The sequence below is a fragment of the Equus przewalskii genome, chromosome 26 (genome assembly GCF_037783145.1).
Source record: "Equus przewalskii isolate Varuska chromosome 26, EquPr2, whole genome shotgun sequence".
In the NCBI taxonomy this organism is placed as follows: Eukaryota; Metazoa; Chordata; class Mammalia; order Perissodactyla; family Equidae; genus Equus; species Equus przewalskii.
In genome coordinates this window covers 667300-694723 of record NC_091856.1, presented here as the reverse complement: position 1 = coordinate 694723, position 27424 = coordinate 667300, and the positions used below count along the sequence as shown (strand labels likewise).

The window sequence follows — 27424 nt, the reverse complement described above, 5'->3', positions numbered from 1 at the left end:
GAACTTAACCACTCAGCCACAGGGCCAGCCCCCATTATATTTTCTAATTGCTAATTGCTATTGATTAAGAAAATTCTTGATTTTTGTGTATTGATCATATAGCTGGAGGTCTCTTAATTTTCATGAAGAGGTTATCAATTTTAACCCCAGCTTGGGTGGTTATTGGCATCTGAATCTGCCCTGTGCCCTTAACAGCTCCCTCCCCCTACACTGGTGCCTTTAAAGACTCTTAGAACATACCATAGTCTCAGGGTAGTTTTCTGGGTTTTGTGTCCAAAACCTGTTCTATCACACCCATTAGGACGGTTACTATTAAAAAAAAAAAAAAAGAAAATTAAGAGTTGGCCACGACGTGGAGAAATTAGAATCCATGTGCACTCTTGGTGGGAATGTAAAATGGTACAGTTGTTATGGAAAACAGTATAGTGTTTCCTCAGAAAATTAAAAATAGAATTACCATGTGACCCAGCAATTCCACTTCTGGGCACAGACCCGAAAGAACTGAAAGCACAGCTTTGAAGAGATATTCGTGCACCATGTTCATGGCAGCACTATTCACAGCAGCCAAGGAGTAGAAGGAACCCATGTGTCTATTGACAGATGAATGGATAACAAAATGTGGTCTGCACATACAATGGACTATTATTCAGCCTTAAAAAGGAAGGAAATTATGACACAGGCTATAGTATAGATGGACCTTAACATCATGTTACGTGAAATACGCCAGTCACAGCAAGGTAAATACTATATGACTGCACTTATATGAGGCATTTAGAGTAGTCAAATTCAGAGAGACAGAAAGAATGGTGGCTGCCAGGGGCTGTAGGTGGGGAGAATGGGAACAGAGCTTCAGTTTTACAAGATGAAATGAGTTCTGGATACAGAGGGTGGTGATAGTTGCCCAAGAATGTGGATGTACTTAATGTCACTGAACTGTACACTTAAAAGTTTAAGATGGTAATGTTGTACTTTACAAATAAAAACAAATTTTAAAAACTTGTTCCATAAATAATCTTGTCTGTTTCCTGTTGCTAGTCTTCTGATTCTGTGAGGCCCCATTTGGTCCTCTGTCTAGTGCTTTGAACCCAGTCTTCCTGACGGACCTTTGTCTGGCCTGGGACTCTTTGAGTTCCTCAGTATTCACCTTGACCCAGATCACAGGTTCCCTTTTCTTGGACTCTCTTGTCAGCCCACGTTTTTCAACCAACCCTGCTCCTAAGACCCTCATTTGGGCCAATGCTTACTTCTGAAGAAAGATCTGAGAAATAAAGCACACAATCCTAGAATACAGACTACCTGCACTCCAGGTATAACTCTGAACTTAATGCTGTTCAATATAGAGCAAAAGCTTGAGAAACAATATTTGTGGAGAATTGCTTGAAGGACATACATTTTATTCACTTCTTGGGATCAGTTTGCTTGTTTCTGTTTTCTAAGCCAAGGTTCAACAGATAAGCTCCAGAAACTTTGTGAACCTTCTGAAATTATCTATAGAAACCTGTGCATTTTTTCTGCAGAGAGGTCCTAAGCTTTTAAAAGGTTCTTGATATGCTGTTATCAAAAAGAGAGTTAAGAGGGGACAGACCAGTGGCACAGTGATTAAGTTCATGTGCTCCGCTTCAGCAGGCCGAGGTTCACTGGTTCAGATCCCAGGTGTGGACATAGCACCGCTCATCAAGCAAGCTGTGGCGGCATCCCACATAAAACAGTGGAAGACGGGCACAGATGTTAGCTCAGTGACAATCTTCCTTAAGCAAAAAGAGGAAGATTGGCAACAGATGTTAGCTCAGGGCCAATATTCCTCACAAACACATAAAAAAAGAGTTAAGAATCTCTCTCTATATACTCTAAAATTTGTTCTTCCTTGGATTAAGACAGATCATCAAAGCCTTGCCTCAACTGCACTGCTCTGCCCCAAACCCAGAACGGCTTTTACTGAACAATGCTTTGGCGTTATGTCAACAGCCTTCGTTGAAGGACATTAAAGGAAAGAGCCTCAGCCCTAAAAATCTGTTTAGGGAGCTACCACGAACTTCCACAATGACAAAGAAAGCAAGACAAAGATGGGCACAGATCTGCCTGGATATCTCAAGATCTTAAGCAGATAACATGTCTGTAAAGGCAGAAATATGCTGATGCCATCATGAGAGAAGAACAGATTATGAACAAGGCCAAGGAGGATGAAATTCTCTATGGAATTAGAATCAAATCAAATGCAGCACTAAAGGCCCTTCCTTCATAAACTCGAGCATGGGATCTGGATAGGCACCAATGTAGACATTAATGGCACTATTTGTATAAACACATATAACATTTTACATATACATTTAGTATACTTAAGTTAAAAATAAGGTTCAAACTGAGGCCAGCCCTGTGGCACAGCGGTTAGGCGCACACGTTCCGCTTGGGCGGCCCAGGGTTCACCAGGTTGGATCCTGGGTGCGGACATGGCACTGCTTGGCAAGCCACGCTGTGGTGGGTGTCCCATATATAAAGTAGAGGAAGATGGGCACGGACGTTAGCTCAGGGCTAACCTTCCTCAAAAAAAAAAAAAAAGGTTCAAACTACGTTTGTCATGTGAAATTTTTAACAACTCTCCCTTCTCAAGCTCAGGATAATTCTCTCCTGTAACCCTCATATTCCTCTATTTAGCTAAAATACATCCATCTTTCAAAGCTTAGCTTTTAAGATTATAACAACAAATTTAAAGTGGAACTGATTTTGTTTCACTAAAGCAAAAACGTCCTCCTCTTCTCCTCAAACATAGACACTCCTGGAAAGTCCCATAGCTCTTTTTTTTTTTTTTTTTTTTTGAGGAACATTAGCCCTGAGCTAACATCAGCCTCCAATCCTCCTCTTTTTGCTGAGGAAGACTGGCCCTCAGCTAACATCTGTGCCCATCTTCCTCTACTTTATATGTGGGATGCCTACCACAGCATGGCTTGCCAAGCGGTGCCATGTCCACACCCAGGATCTGAACCGGTGAACCCGGGGCCGCGAAGCAGAACGTGCACACTTAACTGCTGCGCCACGAGCCCGGCCCCCCATAGCTCTTTTATTGTTTTTCAAATTCTTTAAAAGCAGGTCCACAAAGAACTATGATAGAAGGTTTTCCCTTTGTTAGAGAGAACTTGCCCATACAACAGTCAACAGTCATTTGGCTGGAATTATGTGGAGAGTTTAGCTCTAGATCTTGGTAGAAAGTCTAAGGTTTCTCCAAAAATCGCCACAGCAGAAACTGACTGATTTTAATGAGACAAATTGTGATACTAACGATGCAAAGTATATGGTCTGGGATTGGAGAAATGCGTTATCAAGTTACATCTCTACAGAAAGGGAAACAAATTCAACAAGACCCTTTGAACATCTTATCTTAAGCTCACATGGAAAAAGGAGGGCGAGATGTCAGGAGGAGTGTTCAAATCATGATTCATCTGACTACCATACCAATAATCCCAATTAAATCAATTAGCCCAGCAGAAGTCTCTGTTAGACTATTCCTATTTCTCCTTGAAAGTTCACAGATGAGAAACACTGTCACCTTCAGCTTTTGCTAACGACACTTCCACCGTGGTTATAACAGACCTTTGGCTTTCTGTTTTAAATGCCTTCAAAATTAAATCACTTACCTGTCTGCCTCAAGTCTTTAAGTAGAACATTCCTCTCATTGTCCTCTAAAAAGAACACTCAAACATTACTCTCAAATGTGAATTAATATCACTAATAGTTATAACCAAAGACTTCCTATAATAACCTAAATTTCAAATTTATAATATTTTTCCTCCCATCGCAGCAAGAATAGTCTCAAAGCACGTCAGAGGGAAGTCAAGTCTGAGTCCTGCACTAAGAAGCTCCTGGGTGGGCTTCAGTTTAATCCTTCAATGAATGCTCTGAGAGCACCAGTGGTCAAGTTGCTGGCTTTGTGGGTGGAACACGGTACAGTGTATTACAAAGCAAATACCATTAGCGATTGCACTTTGGGTATCTCAGCAGATATGAGCTGAGCACTTACCTGAAATAAAAGGTTTTATGTATTTCATCTCAGAGAAACATCACCTAAGAATAAAACAAAAACTCCTTGTCAGTTAGTCCAGGCCGTGCTGATATCCTAATACCCACCATTTATCAAAATTTACTGGATGCTAGACACTTTACTATGTGCTTTACAAAGATTTTCTTGTGTAATTTTCACTCAAACCTGGGCCTTCGGTTTTACAGATGAAAACCCTGAGGCTTAAGAAGGTTAAGTGACTTGCTCAGGATCATACAATCAGGAAGTGGTGGCGTTACAGTGGTAGAGATTTGAACCCGATTGCCCGACTGCTCTTGATCACTATTCTATATCGTCTCCCTTGTAGACTTGGCTACAGATGAAGACATGATTGTGAAGTGAGTTTCAAGGGCAGTAACTGAGAACTGTGGTCAAATATCATGGTTCAGAAGGAGCATAATTTAAAGCCTTAAATGCCCAGATGCTCTTTGGTAGATCTGGCACTGAGCTCAGGGGGGAAATCTACCATTCTACTATGTGCCAGCATTTCAGCATCCCTTATTTCCTCATTTTTGACCCAGAACCTCTTAGAGTAATTTTTTCCCAAAAACGTGGCCCACGGACTAATTGTTTCAAAGACATGAAAAGTCCTTGTGAAAACCAAAGAGGAAAATGACATGTAGGAAATAACATTTGTATCTATAATTCAGAGTGGTGAAGGTCACAGATAGACAAGATTGTCCCAAGACAATTTTTTCATGAGGAACTTATCAGACATCTCAAAATTTTGCCATCTAGATTTTATTATTATAGAAAAGATAAGTAGAGAGCCAGGAACCCATGTTTTATTTATGGACTGAAAAAACTTGGCCAGGAATAGTCTAGCACAATTGTTCTCAAATGTTAGCAAGCATCAGAATCACCTAGAAGGCTGGGTGCCATCCCCAGAGTTTCTCATTCAGCAGGTCTGTGGTGGGGCCCTAAAATTTACATTTCTTACAAACTGAGGCGATGCTGATGCTGTTGGTTCAGGTGTTGTACTTTGAGAACTGCTGGTTTATCAGAAAGTTCACAATATACTAGACACACACACACTGGTTGCAAATTATGACAATTTAGTTAACTCTCTACTACTGACTTTATTAATGATACTCTCCCCATCAACCTAAGGGCCAGAAGTAAGACTAAATCAGAAGGACGTTATGGCTGGTAACCTAAGAAGATAATCTAATTAAGAGCACGAATGAATGGGTGTATAAAATATGTGTTTGGCAGAGGCAACCAGGGAGGTATATCTAACAAGTAGGAAACAACATTGCCTTTAACAGCCTTCACCTATGTTGAAGCAGACAGGAACCGTGTTTCTTGTACTCAAGAGAACACCCTTTAGACCTCTCTACACCTTAAATGTTACCCAGGGTTCCAGTCTCATTCTCCTTTATTCACCACTCACTTTCCCTGCGTTTTATTTTAAACACCCCCACGGCTTCATTTACCAAATATATCAGCAGTTAGCAACTTTGTTCAGGTAAAGAAATTCCTTTTAGAATTTGATTACTGCTATGGATTTCACAAAAAAATAAACATATACAGGAGCTGGCCTGGTGACACAGCGGTTAAATTTGTGCACTCCCCTTCACCGGCCTGGGGTTTGTGAGTTCAGATCCCGGGTGCGGCCCTGTGCACCGCGCATCAAGCCATGCTGTGGCAGCGTCCCATATTCAAAGTACAGGAAGACTGGCACAGATGTTAGCTCAGGACCAATCTTCCTCACCAAAAAAATTAAACATATACATTTTACATCCAATTCAAGACATTCAGAGATTCTCACTCACGTCCATAGGCCACAGGTTAAGAACTCCCTATCTGTATGCTAATAATTCAAAAATCTGTATCTTCAGCCTAAATTTTGATCCTGAGCTTCAGTACTACATATTCAAATGTCTACTTAACATCTATATTTGGATGTCACACAAATGCCTCAAAATCTACATGTACTGAAGAGTGACCACTTAATGAGAATGGGGTCTCCTTTTGGGGAAATGAAAAGGTTCTGGAACTAGATGGTAGTGATGGTTGCACAACACTGTGAACACAATGTCACTCAAGTATACACTTTAAAAAGGTAAAATGATAAATTCTACATGTATATTTTACCACAATTTAAAAAATCTACTTTTACAAGACCGAAATCGTCACCTCTATTCTCTACCTCTCACACACCCAAAATCTGTGCTTTCTCTTACATTTGAACATCAGTTACTAGGCCTACCACTTACTTAGTCACCCAAGCCAGAAATCTGAGTCAGCTTTTTTTTTTTTTTTTTTTTTAAAGATTTCATTTTTCCTTTCTCTCCCCAAAGCCCCCTGGGTACATAGTTGTGTATTTTTAGTTGTGGGTCCTTCCAGTTGTGGCATGTGGGACGCCGTCTCAGCATGGCCTGATGAGCAGTGCCATGTCCACACCCAGGATCCAAAACAGCAAAACCCCGGGTCCGGCCAATCAGAGTGTGCGAACTTAACCACTCGGCCATAGGGCTGGCCCCTGAGTCATCTTTGATCATGCTCTCTTTCACTCTCCCACTTACAACTAATCAAGAAGTTCTGTACATTTTCCCTCGTTAATAAAGAGTTGAATTTGGAATAGTCACCTACTTCTCTCTATGCCCAAAGTGTCTCCTAAGTTCAGGCCACCATCATTAGCCTCGTCTCCAGTTTTGTTCTTCCCCAACCTCACTTTAAATGACTATTACCTAGCCAGAATGATCTTTCTAAAATGCTATCTTTCTGCTAATTTTTTTGTTTGAAAATCTAACATTGCCTTTGGGATAAAGTCTAAATTCCCCTTCATGACCTGGCCTCTACTTACTTCTCCAGTCTTAATCTCTCTCATCACCCTCCTGCCAAGGCCAACTGTCCCGTGGTATAAATTACCTGCAAGTCTCAGCAGACCACCAACTTTTTTCTATTCCAAGTGCATATACTACTTCAAATGCCTACAACTCTATTTCCCTCTATTTAGACCTGGCTAAGCTCTATTGGTAAGATTCAGTTTACACTGTCTTCTTCAGGAAGCCTTTTCAGATGCCCCCAAAATGGGTCAGGAGTGCTTACCAGGAGCTCCCTTAGTATGTTCTACATTCACTTGTACCTTCACATTCACACCTTAAATTGAAATTGTCTGCCTCCTTCATAAGACTACAGTCTCCTTGAGAGCAGGAGCTATATATCAATGCACTACCACTGCCTAAAACAGTACCCAGTTTGTGATATGTTCTAAATAAATATTTTCAAATGAACGAACAAGTGATGCCCCAGTGAGTGATAGGAACCCCGACGTCAAAAGCCAAACAATCCAGGAGGACTTTCCAATGACTTTCTACCTTTCTCCTGTTAAAAGCCAAAGTCATTACAATGGGCTACAAGGCTCTGTGTTCTGACTTCATCACTGACTATTGTAACCTTCATTCACTCAGTTCCAGCCACCCTCTGAGACCTTGACTGGAAAAGGTACTTGAGCCAAGGAGCCATTTAGGCACACGCAGGAGAGAAGGAGCTAAAACATGTTGGGCCTCCAGCGTGGATCAGGCCTTGTGCTAGGCACCTTCATGTGCCCTATCTCAAAATCCTCACAATCACTCTGGCAAAAAAGGCATTACTATCGCCACTTCAGAGCTAAGGAGACAAAGCCTTAGAGTAGATTTTGAATTTGAACAGAGGGAAAACTTCCTTGGAAAGAGTCCATAGTGGTGACTTTTCCTTCCCTAGATACCCTGTATGCTAGTTAATGTGCTTGCTGTGTCTCCTCCTCCCCAACTCCTTCTGCCCTGTTCTGGGAAGCTGATCTCTATGAACTACATCACTCAGACCATCTTGCCCCTGGGCTTCTGTTTGGGTTTTACCAATGCAAAGTACTAGCTGGAGACTGGAGGGCAGGAAGAGAGAGAAAGCTTAGGGCCTTTATTTCTTTGTGTCCTCACTGCCTTGCCAAGTTCTTACAGTGGCTGCTTAGCACTTATGGACATAGCTCTTGTCAAGAAGTCCCTTTTCCAAATTGTAACTCTAGCTAGGCTCTAGTAACAATACTCCTTCCCCTTTCTCTTTCCCTTCAGGCCTGGGAGAGCTATGGACCGCCACTTTTGTGTTTCACCATTCCTCTCTAGTTCCTCAACACTGACCATACCTCTTTAAATAGCTCTCTGGTTAAACTCTGTTCAGTTAAACCCTTTTGAATGCACAATTGTTTTTTTGCAAGGACTCCTGATTGATATGCTAGGGAAAAATGGCATGTTCTTCTTTCCCTTTGCACTTCCATTCATTCATTTCCAATATTTACAGAGTCTCTTCCTTTCCTCTAATCCAAAGCTTCCCATCCTCCCAGGTCTACCTGGTCTTCCAAGAAGTCTCTACAAATACTCCATTACCTACAGAACACTGCTGTTACCACTGTTGTGCTGAATCTAGTCTGACATTAGCACTGTGTCATCCTCATAGTTCTATGACTGTTCAGCTTTGTTAGTGTGACCATCCCAACAGGGCAATAAGCTCATTAGGGGTAGGGAACTTTAGCAATTAGAATCTCTAAACAACATATTTTAGCTGGAAGGAACCTTCAAAGTTACCTTGTCTAACCTCCTTATTTTACAGATGGGGAGGTTCAGGCTCACACAGGGAAAGGGTCTCTCACAGCTTTATAGTGGCAGACTTAACTCCATAACCTAGATGCTTCCAACTACTTCACCACACTGTAATACTGCACTGGGTACTTAGTAGGTACTCAATATGCTGACAACTCACCCCTAAATTTATGCAGAGATTTGTGTTTTGTTCACTGATATGCCCCATGCCTACAGGAGCACCTGGCACACAGTATGCGCTCAGCAAACATTTGTTGATTTTGAACCTGGAACGCACCAAGACAAATTCCTTGGAAGTTAATCAGAACTCAGAGGATCATTTATAATTATAATAATCCCTTATATACTGAGAAAAAATGTATAGCTTCCAAAGTGTTTTCACATTTAAATGACCCCATTAGATCCCTCTAGGGTAAACACAGCAAGAATTATTAGTTTATTTAATAGTTGCAAGAAACTGAGCCTCTGAGCAGGTAATAAGTCAAGGTCTCCTGACAAGTATGTAGCAGAGCCGAGACCAGTATTCATGTCTTCTGATTCCCAGTTCAATGCCATCTCCACTATTCCATGTTGCTTCTTCAGCTTTGCCATTATGCTTCTACATATGGGAAGTTCATTCAGGGAGCTAGTCCAAATATTCACAATGAATAGGTAGGTCACACACTTATGCTGAAAGAATGGATTTTGCTTCTTTAAAAATCCACTATTAAAGGTACTCCTGTTTCACTTCTGACTAGATACAGCTTGCAGAATACCCCTACTCTTGATATTATGAGGCCTGTTATTTCCCTCCAAGAGAGGAGTTACCATCTGTGTGTTCTGGAGTGAAGGAGACAGCACTTTTGAGACATTTTCAGTACAAACCAGAGCCAGGCCCTTTTATAACCAGGTATTCAAAGAGAAACGATGCCTTGACCCCACCAGAGAGGAGATAGCACACTGGATTTCTTTAAGATCAAATGCACCAGGGAGCTACCTACAGATACTTCCATTGAATTCTCTTATAAAATGCACTTTTGTTAAGGTTTTAGCTACTAGGATGATCTCTGATCCTGATCAATCAGAGCATTACAGAAACCAAAACCAACCTAAACATACGTCCAACCTCTTTCAATTTGTTTCCATTAAGAGCTCAAAGTATTGGGGCTGGCCGGTGGCCGAGCGGTTAAGTTCGCGCACTCCACGTGGGCAGCTCAGGGTTTCACCATTTTGGATCCTGGGCGCAGACATGGCACTGCTCATCAGGCCATGTTGAGGTGGCGTCCCATATACCACAACTAAAGTATACCACTATGTACTGGGGGGATTTGGGGAGAAAAAGCAGGAAAAAAAAAAAGCTCAAAGTATTGACGCATAAAATTACCCCAAATCCTGCATCAGGGATCACAAACTCAAATGCCTACCAGGCGTCAGGGAAATAACGTAAAACCCAGTATAAGAAGGTAAGGAATAATGTGACAAATAGAAATGGCAAGCAATAGGATATACTGGAGTATATGAGGAAGGCATTTGGTGTAAACCTAATTAGGCCTGACTTTGTTTTTCCAAAAGGGCCTGACATGGCCATCCAGCACGGATTGTATATCTGCTTTAAACATTTCCTGTGGCAAGAACAAACGCCCTTAAGACAAAGGTGCAACTTCCCCCCACACTGGCATTTCCCTAGGGATAAGCATCTTTCCTTAGGCTAGGAACTGATTGCTGTGCTCACCATTGACCACCCAGCTCACCTGTGAGCACCCAGCTCGAGACAGCAGACCTGCCACCCTGCAGTGTCCACTGAGATGGCAGACCTACCCGCTGTTTTCATCAATCCCTGTGCCGACAAAGCAGTCTCACGAGTATTGTAAAAAGGACATTTCAATCATATGTGAAACATCCTGTTTGGGGATATATAACCACTCTGTCCACCCCACTTCTTTGCTGCCCTTTCTTCCTTTGGGAAGAAAGGCCCCAGGCCATGGTCCTCACATTTTAGCTCAGAATAAACTCACTCAAATTTTCATTTATAGATTGGTTACGGATTATTTTTTGTCAACAAATGGAATCTGTAATGAACTACAGCAAACTAAGTTACCAGTTACCTCTCAGCTCCAACCACCTGTCACTTTGTAGGAATGTGAACCAAGGATTAACAGATTTTCCAATCTTTCAAAAAAGCGGGGAAATCTGCATTTTTAAAACGTGAAATCTGGATTTTAAAAGTTAGCTACTAATTCAAATCTGCAGGTCTGCTGCAAATCATGAGTAGTCAGGTACAGTTTGACTCTTCCTTACGGAGTAGGTCTCCACCCCTATGAGAGAGGAATAAAAGCAAATGTTTCACTTTCAAGTCAAATATAAGCTTTATGGCTTCTTCTCAGAGAACCTGGTTGGCGCTGGGAAAGTGGACAAAACTCCCTTAGCTCAGAGGAATGTGCCTCACCTGCGGGATTAGGGGTATCTGCTTTAGAAGGGAGCTGGATAAATGGGTGACTTCGCAAGGTATTTGAGGAACAAAGACCCCCTTTGCAAGCTGTCCGGGAAACCCGTAGACTGGAGTACCAGGAGGGGAAGTAACCTCGGGGAGCATAGGGAGGACACTTTACAACCAAGTACGAGGGTGAAGAGCTGCTGGGAAGTACACGGCGGGTGAAAGTCAGGTAGTACGGGGGCCCAGCATCTGCCCAATGTCGGGAGGGAGAAGGCGATACCCTCTCCTCGGGCGCCACCTTCGCGCGCCTCCTGCTCACCATCGCCGCGCAGCCATCGACTCCAGCGACCTCCATCTTAACGCACCTTTCTGCGCAGGCGCCGGAGCCCCAGGCTCTGACCAGAGCCCCGCCCACGCCCCCGCCACCTCCCTCAGGACCCCGCCCCCCACTGGCATCCCGAAGGGGTCCTGCCGCAGCGGCGTGGCTCTGAAGTACCTGAGCACTCTCTCTGTGCTGGCTGCTGCGAGGCGAAGACGAGCTAATCAGACCCTGCCTCTGGGTAGATCACAGGCTGATGAGAGCGGAGACAGGAGTAAATTATAAGCACATAGAGTGCTGTGGGGAGGGGTACAATGTTGGATGGGTCCTAAGGCTGCCAAAGAGATGTCAGAGCCTAGAAGGCTGCTGGATAGTCCAGCAAGGAGGAACAGAATGTGCAAAGGCTGAGGCCGGCCCGTGGCAGAGTGGTTAAGTTCGCGCACTCTGCTTCAGCAGCCCAGGGTTCGCCAGTTCGAATCCTGGGCGCGGACATGGCACCACTCATCAAGCCACGCTGAGGAGGCATCCTACATGCCACAACTAAAAGGACCCACAACTAAAAATACACAACTATGTACAGGGGGGCTTTGGGAGAAAAAGGAAAAATAAAATCTTAAAAAAAAATAATGTGCAAAGGCACAGAGGGGTAGAAGTGCACAGTACATCAGGGGGAAGTGCTTTAGAACAGCTGCAGGATGGTGGGGTGCCTGTGCTTGTCTTGAAGGGCCTTCAAGTTTCAGCCTGAAGGCTCTGATAGCTAACCAATGAACAGCTTTAAACAGGAGAGGGACTTACCAGAGTGTGTGAAGAGGGCAAGGGCAGGACAGAGGCAGGTGATTATCACAGTAATCCAGACAAGAACTACAAGCCACTACTCCACTTGTGCTTTTGGGAACTGAGGTGAGACAATGCATTCAAGAGGTAGGTTGAGGCAGAAATGATAGAGGGCACCTGGTTTGGGAAAGGAGAGGGGAGGAGGAGAAAGTCTGGGCAACTGAATTGTTAAGATTTAGCAAGCAAACCGAAAACAGGAACTTGGAGGGCAGAGCTAGCTCCCTGCCCTTTGCCCCCACTCAGTCCCTGACACATAAGTGGATCATGCAGGCTATGAGTAGGTGAGCAATTTCTTGCTTCAGCTTTTTCTGATTCCCATGCCGGGAAGCCTCATTTTTACCTTGTTTCCTGCCGTTTGGGAGTAGACTTTCTACTCCAGCTCTCTTCTTCTTTGAATTTTCCCGAATGAAAGGACAATGTTACTCCGAGGCCTAGTCCTCTGTCCTGTCCATGGGAGCCTCAGCCCTCCACCCACGTCTGGAAGCACAACTCTCCCTAGGAGGCCCCTGCCTTGTCCTCACAGCCGAGGCTGTGTCTGTCTTAGAAGAAAAGCCTTGCAATTCCAGAAAAGGAAAGACACAGCACGGAGTAGTTTTCACTGGCACATGTCATCTCCTACTGTTCTGGACCTTTTGCAGGAAGCTGATGCCCTGGGTCCCCTAACTCTGTTAATTAGTCTCAGGTCCAGGCCAAGATGCTAGCACATTGGCTACTTTACTGTTTGGTGTTTAACCAAGCTGCTTTATGCTCCACTACATGGAGGGGTGGTGGGAAGAGCAGCAAAGGGCCAGCGGTCATCTACCATTATGCAGGATAGTCATTTCTACAGCTTTCCACACTTTAGCAGAATTACCAGACCCCAAAGGCTGCTGTAAGATAATTTATTACAGACTAGCTAATAATCTCTTGTAACAATGGCACATACAATAATTAACAACAGCAAAGATGCTTAGTTTCGTTTCATGTAATGGCCAGTATAGCTGTGGACAATGCAGAGTCCTAGGAAGTCCAGGAGGCTGCTGAGGATATCAAAGGGCCACGTCACATCTCTGAGCAAGGGCCTAGGAAGTCCATATGACCCCCTGAAAGAGTTTGTCTCTGACCTCCCAAGGAGTGTTGAGGCCCCCTCCATCCGGCCTGTACAGAGGGATCATTGTCCAAGCTCCTTCTGTAGGGTTGAACATCTATGAGGGGAACAGCACCTGACCTAGATGAAAGGGAATGAGGCCAAAGGCTAGATTCTTTCTGCAAGGGGGAGGACAGCCAGAATGCAGTCGCCATAGGTGAGGATGACTCTTCCTAGACTGATTTTCACAATTTTTGGCTTTGTTCAGGGCCTACCCAAGAAGAAAATACAGCCTTCTCTGCTAGATCCCTCAACTAGTCCTCAGTTGCATGTACATAAGAACAGCCTCTCACGTCCTGAAGCATCATCCCCCTTCCTACAGGAGTGAGGTAGGGGGCTCCTGGGCAGGTGGCCCCTGGTGCTTGGGTTCCAAAGATTCCAAATATGCTCAGGACTCTGAAGCACCATGTGAACCTCGCTCCATTCATGACAGATATAATCTGGGGGAACGATTAGCACAGCTCATTTCTGGAAGGTGTCTGTTCAGTTTCAAAGCCTTATCCTCTTTGAAGCCATATAAAACCAGCGGATTCTGCTCAAGGGACAGTCTGAATTCTATTCTGTATGCTTCTGCCCTGGCTATACTCCAATCCAGACCACAGGGTTCAAGCCATACCTGTAGGCTCAACTGACTACTTACCAACCAGGCACAAGCACCAGGCCTTCTAAACTTGTTCTTCTAATGATTGGTACTTATGGGTCTAACTGGATAAGGTGTGGTATGGAGAGGGGCAGAGATGGAGTGTGGAGTTGGAGGGGTGTCTCCCAAGAATGGCTAACACTCTCAGAAATGTCTGTCCCCCTCTTTATGGAAAACCTCCCCATGTGGTAACCCCCACAGCCCAACTCCTAGCACCACAGACCTACTGGTCAGGGATACATGACCTTTTCTGTGAAAAGCTATATTGTTACCACCCAAAATTTTTCTTTAAGTTTCCTTTACTAAAGGAGTTAGTCTCTTGATTATGAGGACCTAAGCTGCCTAGATAGTAACTCCCATTGGCTCGGACTTATGAAACTGGTGCCATCTAGTTGGCAGAGAAGCCTGGTGCTCAGCTTCCCTCCTCCATGGAACGAGACTCTGATTTGAGCTTCACAAACTCTCGGGCCACTTCGTCATTGCTCCTCTGAGACAAAATCCGGAGAATGGTCAGGCCTGTCTCATCCATGTGGATCTTCCGGCCCAAGGGGCACCAGCAGGCGCAGCTGCCCTTGGCTGCCACATCCCTCAGAGGCATCACTGCCAGCCCCAGAATGTGATCCTCTCGGGCAAAGCAGTAATCCTTCACACATATTTGCAACTCATATGCTTCTGGCCCCTCTTCATTTCCCAGGAGGCTGCAAGCACAGGGTGGGTGGAAGGTAGGAGGCCAGAACTGAGAGTCTTCAACTGAATTCACCCCAGCCACCATACAGCCCATCCCTCCTCTCCCAAGTCTTACCTCCCAGATCACACCCTCCCAGAATCCTACAGGTCCCCCACCCTGTAACTTACAAGTGAAACGTCTCATTGTACTTTGGGGCCCAGTTGTTGCTTTTCGACTTGGTTGTGAACTTCCTCTTCTTATCACTTTGGTGTGGGCCAACCATGGTCACTTCCACAAAGGGTCGGAACATACCCGCTGTCTGCCACTTGAGGTCATTGGCAGCCACCACTGCCCAAACAAGGAAACCTGTGAGGGATCCTACCAAGCATTCCCAGTTCTTGAGCCCCAGGTGCCATTCCCCTTGAAGGAGGGCTAAGCTGGAGGGCTGGGATAAGCAGCCCCTGCCTTCAACTGATGAGGCCACTGGGCAAGAAACGGTCTGAGACTTGTAAGTCCATGCCACTTACCTTTCACTGTGACCTTGTGCTCCCCAGTTCCAGGATGTGTAAACAAGTCCACCTGAATAGAGACTTCTCCTACAGGATCATCCACACCAGACCCTGAAGGACAGATGGACAGATGATCTCCCATTGGAGAACTCTAAGACTTCAGGCTTAATTATTCTAGGTAAAATTGAAGAGTTAAGAGGCTACCACCCTATACCCTAAAGCAAGAAGCAATCACCTAGAGTAGCCACGGGGAAGTAAGCAATGGGAGAATAGAAAGAAAGAGGATAAAGGATGAGGCTGTGTATTAAAATACAAGTTAAGCTGACAACATCTTAGGCGAAACTTCTTCCAAAAACTACAAATTTCTCAGGTTGTTTTATTGAAAGATGTTGGGGAAGGACAGTGCTGCCACCCTGTATCTTTGGGAACTATATCCACCCCATGGTGCCTCAATGGAACAATGTGGGTCCTTTCTCCCCAAAAGCAGCACCCTCCCACCTATCCCCAGATTCCTGAAGGACACTGCTCACAGGCTGCCCTGCTCAGAAAGAGTGTCCTACTCCAACCTGGACCATGCCACAAACAGCTCCCCAATCCTAATCTCTGGCTCATCTGCAGGCTCCTCTCAGCAGAGGCCTCACTCTATTTTGGGAAAATACCAGTGCCCTGCACCCCAGATAAAACTTCTTTGTCCTAAGGTGGAGGGGTGGGGGAATTCTGAGGACAGAACTATTGTTAACCCTGTCTTAGACTGAATGAATACATTGCCCATTTCTGAGACTTGGGATAGAGATTCTGAACTTTGACACCTGGTTCCTCCACCCACCACATGAGCAGCTCATCCTAATTCACGGGGATATTGTTAGCCCATGTTAGATTCACATCTGCACAGTGTATAACGTACCCTTTTCCGGCCGAATGTCCTCATTAGCAGTAAACCTAATACCTTTCCCATCATGCACTGAGTGAGGACAGGCAAGTCAAGAGGTAGTAGCAGCAACAGGACAGAGAAAGAAGAATCAGTTAGAAGTCTAAGGAGTTAACCATTTGGAGCAGCTCTACACATATTCTGAGGGAGCAGAGAGATGGGGTGGGGTGGAGAGAGAAGTCAAAGAGCTGGGCTCTGTGCGTGAATGATCCAAATTAGACTTCATGGGTCAAAGATCAACCAAATCATGGGGAGAAGCAGTAGAAAATAACAGAGAGAGGGTATCTGAGACCAGTGGGGCAGGAAAGAGAAAGGCTGCAGGCTCTAATTTCCTAGGCCTTAAATAATAAAGCAATGGGTAGAAAACATACACATACACTGGAATCCTCCTTGCAGTCCTCACTCTGTTCTTACCTCCTTTGTGCCTGTTCCAGCCTCTCCTCATCTTTATGTCTAGTTTAAAGCTCAGTGCTTCTAAGCAGCCTTTCTGGATTAACTCGGATCCTCCCTTATGTTACAGGTCTTTGCACATACTCAGCTCTGTAAAAGCTCTCCCTGCTCCCCTGAGCAAAGCTCCTAACTTCTTTCTTCTTTTATTTTTTTTTTTCCTGCTTTTTCTCCCCAAATCCCCCCAGCACGTAGTTGTATATTTTTAGTTGTGGTTCCTTCTGGTGGTGGCATGTGGGACGCCGCGTCAATATGGCCTGATGAGCGATGCCATGTCCGTGCCCAGGATCTGAACTGGCAAAACCCTGGGCTGCCGAAGCGGAGCGCGAACTTAACCATTCAGCCACAGGGCCGGCCCAAGGCTCCTAACTTGTTTTGCTCTCTCTTCTCCCACCCGGGACTTGAAATAAGAACGGGTGTGGAAAATGGAGCAGTACTGTAGGTCCCTTGCATCTTTTCAGCTTCCATCAACTCCAGTCTCACTGCTTAGATCCTTCCTCCCCTCCAGGTCAGCTCTGTGCTCCAGATCCACAGCTCAACAAGGCCTAAGACTTCCCCTCCCTCCTCCACCAGGTTAGCTTCCCAGGCAGCACGCCCAGGTTTCCCTGGAACAAGCAAAAACAAATGCGCCTGAAGGTCTGCCTAGGAAGGCTCTGCTCCAGGGTGAGAGTCAGAATTTCAGTCTGAGCCATGTCTGTGTAGCTGTGTTTTGTTGTGGCTAGGCCTGCCTGAGGCAGGGAGGGGTTCTGAGGACTGCAAGTTGCTGGGAGAAAACCAACTGCCCAGGTCTCCTGTGCGTTAGCATCACCCATGAGGTTGGAGCCTTAGCTATGCAGAGCCCCATGATCTGCACCCTCCCTTTAAATACTCTCATGATTTGCCTGTCTCAGTCTTCTCCACCCCCATGCTAGAGAATCTACAGAAAGTCTTTTGCTTTCTTTCCCCAGGACAACATCCAACTAATGAACCCAAAACCTGAGCCTTCACGAGTGTCTCAACCACTCATTCTTAAGAGTTCCTCAGAGATTTTTCCTATCAAACAAGGCACACAACTTGAGCGCAATAAACATGCACTGGCTGGTGATGTCTGGGAACAGAAATCCCAAGCACATTTCCCAGGTGCCTATGATTCTCCTGTCTGGTATGGGTATGGGGTGGGGATAAGTATTGTCTTCCCTCAAGGGGGTCCCCAAATCCTGGGGTCTGATTTTGAAGGATTCTCTGAAGAAGTACTTGGATCCTCCATAAGGACTAGAGGATACTGACTCCCTGGGGGCAGAGATGTATCTTGGAGGGGAGGCGGGGGCCCACAGCCCGTAGGCCTTACCCTGGGCAGTCTGTGAGCGCACAAAGGTCTTGATAAGTGTGTCTGTGGTCTGTGTATACAGAGACAGGGCATAGCGAAGGGACTGCAGATCTGGGCTCTTCTCCAGGAAGGTTTTCTTCAGCCCATTGCCTCCTGCATGAAAGTATTGCTGAAAGACCAAAAAGTACTTGCTATTGTCTCATCCTCTTACAGAGGCAGCTCCCCAACACTGTCCTCAGAGAAACCACATCTGCGCAAAGGCCCAATAAAGATGTCAGAAGAGGATGGTAAGGACAATAAGCTAGTCAACAAACAACAAGATCAGGAATACCACACAGCCAGAGTCACAGCCTCTCAGGTGAAGAGCATTATTTGGGTATCTGGCAGGAGTGGTAGGGGATGGCCATGTTCCTGGATGTGATGTCTGAAGAATGGATCAATCTATCTAGACAGGCAAAAATATGCGATAGACACATTTCAGGCAGAGAGTAGCCAGAAGTGCTCTTTCACCCCTTTGAACCTTTGGAGAAATTTATACCTACGACATACCTCTCCCAAGTGTGCTGAATCACAGTTCATATGTACCTGCCTTATCACCACCTTACCAGATTATAAACATCTTGAGGCTAGGGATCATATCTGATTGTCTCTATATCCTTCATAGTGTCTGGTGTCTGGCGTCTGGTGCATAGTGTCTGGTGCATGTTGCCTGGCTGAATGAATAAATACGCATAGAGAAAAAAAAGTCTTTTGAAAACCCAAAAGACTTTATACATAAGTGGAAGAGAGAAATATCAGCCAGATGTGGGGTATTAGGATCTGTAAGAGTAATTCCCAGTGGAAAATATTCAAGAATGGCAATGAGGAACGAAGTGAACTGAACTGTCCTCAGAACCCAGGAGTAAGTGTTCTAGGTCCATGGTGAGTCACCTGAGATCACATAGGAGGTGCCATTTTGGTTGTTCCCAAGGAAGAATATGCACATAGCAAAGAAAGAAACGAACATTAAAAATCACTCTCCTCTGGAGGTGGGTGGCAAGAGGCCAAGGGACACCTAGTCTGGCAGAGTGGAATGCCAAGGCCAAGAGGGTGTGACAGTCAGATGTCTGGAGGAGGGGGAGGTCTCCACCTTGATGGTGTCCAGGGCAAGGTCAAGGACGGCACACTGCTTTGGAGTGAGATTCCGTGTTTCCTCTCGCACCATGTGGTCCTGGAACCCAAGAGAAAGCAACAGCATCAGGTCAGCTAGCGGCTGTCATGAAAATCTTGCCCCTACCTGCCAGCCCACCGCTACATGTTCCTCTCCTTCCTCTCCTCTTCAGTCTCCAAAGCTCAAATTTCCTTCCTCCCAAGCCTTAGAAGGGCCCCACACATCCAGAGTACCTTGAGTTTGGAAAGATGGCTCAGCTCCTTGGCAGCAGTGAAGATCAACTGGGTGCCCTGGGCAGAGAGGGAATCAGTCAAAAGCAGAAGACTCCAAACTTATCAGGAAGCATGGAGCGAGGTAAGGGAGACAACAGGAGGAAGTGGAAGGGAAGTGTCCTTACCGTGTGGTCACTGAGTGGGGGCAGAACAATCATCCTTTCCATTGTGTTCATTACCACCCGCCAGAGCTCCTTCAGTACACGCTTCAGAACCGTCTTCTCACACACAGTGGCAAAGAGTGTGAGGCTGCAGACCCAGGCAACAGGTAAGGCTGGGGTGAGTGTTTGGGAGCCCTCCTCCCTGAGAGGCTCCTCCATCTAATTGCCTCTGCCTTGCTTGTCCCCACAGGACATTCCTGAGTGCTCTACTCACTTGCCATCCAGGAAGTCCATGAGAGGCCGCAGCACACTATCCGCGTCCTGAGCCGCTGAGGCCCTGGTGTTGGGGGATGCATTCCCTGGGCCCCGCACTTGGCCCAGGATGTCGGCCATTTGTCCGATACACTCATCAATCCGCACCTGGAAACTACGCATGTGCCCACAGTGCAGCCCTCCTCTCCTCAAACAAACATGGTCCCTGGAGCAGCACTAGCTATTTGGTCCCACTCCAGCACAGGCATGGTGCTGCTCCAGCGGGCACAGCCAGCAGGGAAGGGAAGATCACACACCTGCAGCTGGATGGATGGGTGTGGGGCAGGGGCTTTGGGATTGGCCAGGGACCACACCTGGCTCTGAGGGTGGTGGGTTTTGGGGCCACTGACCTGTTTCCAAACATCATGCTGAGCTCATCCAGAACTGTATTCAGTTTCACCTGCAGCTCCTTCAGACTGTCTGCAGCTTCAGGGTCCAACTGTATCCACAGGAGGTGGGCTTGGCTAAGCTGGTTCTCTTTCTCTTTTCTCCCCTCCTGTGCTCCCAATTCCTCCCTTCTAGGGCCTTCACCCCAATGCCTATTCAAATCTCTCAGCTCAAGCCAGCCCAGACCCCAAGCTAAACTCCTGGCCTACACCTAGTCAGGAGAGGGTGGAGTTCTGTGGCCAAGGAGCTCAGAACAAAGGGGAAGTGCAGAAACACCAAACCCTAACACCTACCTCTTTGCCTCCCATGGCCTCAAACATTTTCTCCAGCTGGACCCTCAGTTGCTGCATGTTGTTCATCAGGATGCAGGGCTTTAGAGACAGACGGAGCTGCTGAGTCTTGGCTCCTTTCAGCACAGAACCCATCAGCCTAGGGTCTCTCCCTCTACTCCAAAAGCCACAAGGAATTTACAACACATATTACATGCGTCTCTCCCTAAGTACTGAAATCTGGAACCAATTCAGACAATTCTCCACGAATGGACTGGAAGCAAATGTTACTGTTTTTAAGCTGCGTGGTGGGCCCCACATGTTTGTGGTATTATTCTTCATAACTCTTTGAATGTCTTAATTTTTTTATTAAAAAAAAAAAACAAAGAGTAACCAAAGGTCTAGCTTAGTAAAGGATAAAGTACCAAATGGAGGCTCAGAGGGAACTCCTAGTCAACTTCTTATTTTGTGGCATAATCTCAAGCAAAGCCTTGCTGGGAAGCAGAAGTCAGGACATCACCCCCAGCCTCGGCTCAGAGGATAATTTCAAAAGCAAGGAGTCAAATGTCCTCCACTCCCTTCTCTAAGGGTCCCAGGGCTTGACCCTCACCATTTTCTCCTTTGTGCAGTAAGTTGGGAAGTCCTTTGATAAGATATCTGCATACTGCATCAGCACCTTCCCGATGGTCTGAGAAAAGAGGAGAAAAGGAAAGGAGAGGGAACTCTTCACTCTCCCCACAAGGATCTTGCCTGAGGTCACACCTCTCATCCCAGAACAACAATAGGGAAGTAAAGGAGAATTTCATGGTAAGAGATAAAGCTTCCTTTCAACCCCAGAAAAGCACTGAGACAAACCCACCCATCCGCCCTAGACACATGCAAAGGAGAGTTGGGTAACGCCAGGCTTCACCCAAAGGCCACCGCAGAGAGGGGTTGAAATTGGGCCTGTGAGTAGGCTGTGAGAGTGGTGATGGTAAAGGGGAGGGGTAAGGAGGGTCATGGTCACCTTAGCAAATCTCCTCATGTAGTGGGCAAGGATGTTGGGGTCTGGGCATTCCAGCTTCCGGATGATCTCAAAGCTCTGGTTGAGCTGTGTGAAGACGTCCACCACAGAGCAGGAGAAGAGTGCGTGCTCTGATGTCTGCTGGAACTAAGGAAGGCCACACACAGGGTCATCATCTTCACCTGCTACCTCTGCCCAAGTTTGTGGGGTTCAAAAGGACTCTGCCCAGCAGGGGTGGCTCAGTGGCCCTCAACAGTCCTCCTTATGGACTTCACAGGGCAGGAACAGCCATCCTGGCTAAAGCCTAGAAACTTTTGCTAACAGCTAACTGCTGGGAGACCTGGCCTGACCCCCATGCAGCCCAAGCCCTCGACTTACCCCATCCTTCTTATCCCGTTCCAGGGCCCCACGCAGGAATTCCAGGGACACATCCTCATTCTCATCCAGCCATTGTAGGACAAACTGCTCAAACCACCTGCAGCCAGGCAGGAGAACCGGGGGTTGACATATGCCACGTGCCTGACAGCTCCCCCAGACTGGGGTCTTCTGGAAGGTAGGACATGGTTTGACACTTTTGTCTTTCTAAAGCAGTGTCCAGAACAGGCAGTCTCAAGACTGGCTTGCTGAACTGAGTTGAGGATACTGGCCCCAACTACCCTGTAAACCAGAGGGACCCTCTTCCCTTCCCTCCACAGTGCCCACATGATGACTCACGCAGGATACTCAGGCACCTGTCCCTGGAGCGCAGGCAGATCCCGCACGTATTCATTGTAGAGCCACTTCACCTTGAAGTGCAGGTTCATGTAGTCAGCACTCTTACACAGTCGGTCTTTCTCATGCTCTAGTGGTGGGGAGAGAGGCTGGGTCAGGCAGGTCCCAGAGGTAGAGGTCATGGTTTCTGAGCTTTCCCAAGGAGGGCGATCCAGTCAGGTGGCTCTATCAGATATCTTAGAACAACGGTGACTCCCATCACCTCCTGACAGCCACTTCCCCCTACCAGCAAGTGCTCTGCTCTCCAAGAGCCTAGCTCAAATCTTCCTTTAGTGACTAAGCCAGACTCCCAGATAAGGCCTATAGTCTCCCTGCTCTGGCTTTTGGAAGTGCCAAGGGAGGTCTTCTGGTGACAAAGAGGAGAAAGGGAGGTGGGTGCTAATGCTGATTAGTGGGGCAACTGCCCAAGACAGGAGAGGGATGACGGTTTTTCAGGGCTCTTCTAATCCTAGTAGCTGGGTCATTCCCTCAGATGGGCTTAAATACAGAGATGAACAGTTGTACATGACATGAATGAATCAATGACAACTACGCTGAGACAGGGTAGCCCAAAGTGAGCCCAAGCTGACAGAAAGAGTAACTGAGTAGCCATGGTGTAACAGAATCTTGAGGCAAAGTGAACGGCCCCAGAACAGAGCTGAGACACTGAAAAATGAACTCTTAAAGAAGTACGCAAATAAGAATAATCAGTCTGGAAACCACAGAAACACAGGTAGATGAAAGGATCCTCATGCTACAGAAAATGGGACGCTTATTATGGACTTGAAAGGTCATCCAGCCGAATCTGCAGAGCCTTCTGGAAAATCTAGGACAAAGATCACCCACAGCTTGCCCAGAGAGTCTGAAGCACTGGCCACACCCACAGGTTCTCTTCATCTACCCCCTTTATAGATGAAGCGTTGATTTGAATAATAAAAGCCAATTGTGTGCTTACATATGACATAATGGTAAAAGCAAACAAATGGGGGAGAATACTGAGCAGCAAAGAGAAGGGTAGTGTCCCTGGGAACTCTACTGCTCAACTTCAGTTGCCATAGGTGATGCTCCTCCATGTCAAGGCAGAACATCCTGTCTGGGCAGCTGACCCTTGTGGATTCGTGCAGCAGACACTCAAGGAGGAAATGGGAGCCTGGGATGCAGCCTCAAAGGGCTCCTGGTCCCAGGAATTTCATCTCCTGGCACTGCAGGCAGCACCATCTCAAACTGAAGTTTCATTTGCAGTCTCTTCTTTGAAGCAGTGAGCAAGAAAAGAGGAAAAAGGTGTAAGACTAGAGGCAAAGGACAACAACCAAAAGTTCTCACCACCCAGAAGGGGGACTTTTAGTATACGAATGACAGTGGATGCTTGTGACGGAGCAGAGATAGCAATGAGCAATAGGGACAGTGAAAAAATCAGGGATATCGGAGAGACCCCCTCAGGGCTTGCCCCTTTTCTTCCACTCCACACCTTGCTGTTCTTGAACCAGTCTAAGAATCTAGAAACATAAAAAGGCAACACCAGGAGGGCCTTCCCTCCTTCTTCAACAACCCAACAGAAGTGGAGGCAGTGCTGCTCCATCACTCCAGAGCTCCCTAACTGCTTTCTTCTAGGACTTTCGTGCTACTACTGTATTTACATATAACTCTCACTTTCTCTGTGAATCTATTATCTGTACTCTGGTATCAAATCTCAATTTCTACATTAAGTTCTGAGGTACAAAAACTGACAGGATGACTGCTGAAACACTGGTCACACTTTAAACTATTCTAACAAGTCCTGTGGACTCATGCTCCAGCAAAGATGCTTGAGGTTGTTGGGGGGTGGGGGTGGGGGGTGTGGTTAATCTGTCAAAAGAGGCAATCATGTATCTATAACCTTTTCCTGCCTCTGACTTTCACATTCTTCCCTCCATTTTTCCTTCATCCTTGGAGAGCTCTCTCAACCTCATGATTTCAACTATCCAGTTTGCTGATATCTCCCTCAAATCTCTCTTTGGTCCTGGTAATGTCTATACAAGGCTTTGATGGAACATCTCACTTTGCCCGGGTTTAACTCTAGTTGCCATCTCGTGTCATCTTAACATCTCCAGCTGAAGCTGAACAGAGTATACACACTAACCTTACCCTCTTGTTCAATGCTGAGCATCACCCTCAAGTCTTCCTTCTTCCTCTTTATTTGCATCCAGTCAAATCACCAATCTCTGTTGATTTCACCTCCAAAATTTCTTTGGAATCTATCCATTTCTTTCTAGCCACATTACTACCTGCATAGGTCTGGATTACTACAGTAGTCTCCAAACTGGTCATTCCTCCTCCAATCTATTCTCTGCACCATAACCAGAGTGAGTGGCCCTTCTACCTTATAAATTTGATCATGTCAATCCCGTGCTTAACATACTTTAAAGGCTCCCAAATGCCTCAAGATAGAGTCCAAAAGCCTAAACATGGCTTACAACCCCCTTTATGATCTAGCTCTGTCCTACTTCTTTATCCTCATCTCTCACTCATCTCTTGCCCTACACTCTAAAGTGCTAGTCACACTGAACTACTCTTGCCAGTTCCAGAGAGCATGCCAGCTCTCTCTCTAGACCCTAGGTCTCTGACCATGCTGTATCCTCAGTGTCTCCCTTTCTTGTCACTACTACTCTTCCTTCCCACCAGCTAAGTACTATCATCCTTCTGGTTTCAGTTTGTACACCACCTCCTTCAGGACGTCTTCCCAGGTCTGGGTTACATGGTTCTCCTCACAGCACCTCATGCTTTTTCCTTTTGTGACACTTATAACTTTGAATTGTAACTGCCAAATCATATGTGTGTTGTCTAGACTGGTCTGTGAGCTTCACCAGGGCTAGAGCTATGCCTCATTCATCTCACTGAGGCTCCAACAACTCTCAGAGTGCCTGGCACAAAGAAAATACTCCATCAACACTTGGTGGCTGGGGTGGGGATTTGCTGGGGTGGGGATTTACTGCAAAGGAGCACGAAGAAACTTTCTGTTCTATATTTTAATTGGGATAGCAGTTACACAGTTGTGTTTATTTGTCAAAACTCATCAAACTGTACTCAAAGTGTTTTCATTTTATTGTACGTACATTACACTTCAATAAAGTTGACTTAAAAAATAGTGAATGAGTGACAGCATTTTCACAGTCCGAGTCAACAGTATCCTTTTATCATCCAGGTCTCCAAACTGCTCCCCTTCTCTTGCCCTCCACTTTCGACAATCACTAAGTCCTGTATAGCTTCCTTCTAATGTCTATCAAAACCCATTCTTCCCTCTCCCATTTCTCTGCTCTAATCCAAGCCCCATTCCTTCGACCCTAAATTACTGCAACATTATCTGCACTCCCTGCTTCTAGTCTCTCCCTGTTCCTGCTGCCATTTTCCACTGAGGTAAAATCTTCTAAAAATGCTACTTTGTTCACACTGCATCTCAACTCATGAGCCTATAATGGTTTCTTATCGTCCTTAATAACTAAGATTCATTAAGTGCTGAGTAAATGCCATGCAGTATGCTAAGTATGTTACATACATCTCAGTTACATCATCAGCTCAACGAAATAGATGCTATCATCACTCCCATTTTACAGATGAGAAATGAGAGCTCACAAAAATTCAGGAGCTCAGTCTAAGATCACACTGCTGAGCAGGTGGTGAAATTGAGATTTGAAACTAGATCAACATTAGTTCTTTGCCTTAAAGCAGGTTTCAACCCTTCTGTGTCTGTTTTCAACATTAACAGAACTCCCCTGTCAAAAGAAATTTCACCTAGAACCCCATATAAGATTGATAAAAGCAGAGCTGACTGAGCTGGCACCAGGTGAAAGGCCTGGAGCCAGCTTCCCGGCATCACCCTTTCACAGAGCTCCTGAGGTGACTCTGTTTGAAACCTCTGCCCTACCTCACACTATCCCTTCTTATAGAATTTTTCACAGGTATTTATCTTTTTTCTCCTCAAAATCCAGCCAAGAACTGAAACCATACTCCCCATCAGGCTCGCCAAGTACTGCCTGGAGGAGAGGGACAGGTGACCTCCTCACTGGCCTGAGAGGCTGAGGCAAAGGCTACAGCCCCCAGCTTGACCCAGCGTAGGCAGGAGGCAGCCACTGCTCCAGGACAGAACTACATAATGTGTATGTGCAGTCTGTGGCTGTCTCAAATTTGACACAGATCTTCAAGGTTTCTTTCAACCTCAAAACTAACTGATCCTACAGAGAACAGACTGGCAGTTGCCAGAGGCAGGGGCTGGGATGTGTGTGAAGTGGGTGAACAGGGTCAAAAGGTACAAACTTCTGGTTACAAAATAAGTAAGTCATGGGGATCTAATGTACAGCATGGTGACACAGTTAATAATTCTGTACTGCATAATTCAAAGTTGCTAAGAGAATAAATCTTAAAAGTTCTCATCACAAGGAAAAAAAATTTTCTAACTATGTATGGTGACAGATATTAACAAGATTTACTGTGGTGATCATTTTGCAATATATACAAATATCAAATCATTATGTTGTACACCTGAAACTAACATAATGTTGTATACGTCAATTTAAAAAAACTAACTGATCCTAAACCTTAAAAAGTTTAGAAGTCTAAAGGTTACCCATTTCCCCTGCCACTCTACCCAAATAACAGATCCAGACTCTGCTTTGTCCTTGCCCCAGACTGGTCCCCCTCCTTCCAGATTCACTTTCCACAGGCTGAGAAGATAGACTAAGATATATAAACAGACAGGACAGGCAGCTAACTAAGTGAGCACAGATAGGTACAAATGAGAAGGTCTGATACAGGTAGGGAGTGATATCTTTGTAGACCAAAGTGGGAAATGAATAAAAGAATAAGCTGAATGAATAAGATGAATAGTAATTTGTCTGTGACTTTGCTCTACAGGAGAAGTGAGGGAAGAAGTATCTTTCGGCTTTGTCATACCAATCCAGAACAGCTTTCCAGGAAAGCCAGGCCAGGCACTCCCCAGTGTGAGAGGATAATCTGACTATCTATGTATTTAAGGGTCTATGGTTCTTTAAAACTGGAAAGATAAGTTTCACAAGACCATGCTCCAGGGAGTGGGCCACTTGAGAACACTCAGCATGGGAGGAGTTGATCTCCCGGCTGGGAAAGTCTTAAACACACACTTGCTCTAAAGCTGGAAGGAAGAACCTACATCTATGCGGCCATTTCCCTCATTCTTCCGGCTAAAGCTCTGAGCTTTGCCCACCCCAGGCCTCCTGAGACCCATGATCCACTCTGCCTAGAATCCCTCCAGCTTCTCACCGTACCCGTCACCCAGAACTTATAGTTGTCTGGGGGAGGACAGGGGCAGCAAACAAGGTGCTTTGGCTAGGAGCCTGCAGCCCACTGCCTTG

The 27424-nt window shown here is 45.8% G+C and overlaps 2 protein-coding genes across 72 annotated transcripts in view; both read right to left on the bottom strand.

Moving 5' to 3' along the window:
• LOC103560311 (phospholipid-transporting ATPase FetA) overlaps positions 1-11425 on the bottom strand; it is a 129292-nt gene extending 117867 nt beyond the window's left edge. For 10 of the 30 annotated variants that reach the window (XM_070595631.1, XM_070595637.1, XM_070595642.1 and 7 more), the window contains exons 1-2: positions 11361-11425; positions 4013-4056 (exon numbers count right to left, since the gene is read on the bottom strand). Coding sequence is in view for 8 of the 30 variants with exons in the window: in XM_070595607.1 (XP_070451708.1) it covers positions 4013-4040 (28 nt within the window). In the remaining 22 variants the exon portion in view is untranslated. Of the gene's footprint in view, positions 1-240; positions 310-4008; positions 4180-10712; positions 10923-11360 lie in introns of those variants that run through there. The other 20 variants (XM_070595613.1, XM_070595624.1, XM_070595639.1 and 17 more) reach the window with 12 other exon arrangements.
• Positions 11426-13061: 1636 nt separating this feature from the next.
• The window catches only part of UNC13B (unc-13 homolog B), a 210584-nt gene continuing 196221 nt past the window's right edge, over positions 13062-27424 (bottom strand). For 18 of the 42 annotated variants that reach the window (XR_011533400.1, XM_070595596.1, XM_070595585.1 and 15 more), the window contains 15 exons: positions 22026-22152; positions 21690-21786; positions 21315-21458; positions 20919-20996; positions 20333-20410; positions 20003-20091; positions 19615-19767; positions 19365-19488; positions 19201-19257; positions 18947-19027; positions 17839-17986; positions 16041-16097; positions 15155-15247; positions 14816-14975; positions 13062-14658 (listed from right to left, as the gene is read on the bottom strand). Coding sequence is in view for 33 of the 42 variants with exons in the window: in XM_070595596.1 (XP_070451697.1) it covers positions 14373-14658; positions 14816-14975; positions 15155-15247; positions 16041-16097; positions 17839-17986; positions 18947-19027; positions 19201-19257; positions 19365-19488; positions 19615-19767; positions 20003-20091; positions 20333-20410; positions 20919-20996; positions 21315-21458; positions 21690-21786; positions 22026-22152 (1772 nt within the window). In the remaining 9 variants the exon portion in view is untranslated. Of the gene's footprint in view, positions 14659-14815; positions 14976-15154; positions 15248-16040; positions 16098-17838; positions 17987-18946; positions 19028-19200; positions 19258-19364; positions 19489-19614; positions 19916-20002; positions 20092-20332; positions 20411-20918; positions 20997-21314; positions 21459-21689; positions 21787-22025; positions 22153-27424 lie in introns of all 42 variants that reach the window. The other 24 variants (XM_070595597.1, XM_070595599.1, XM_070595600.1 and 21 more) reach the window with 5 other exon arrangements.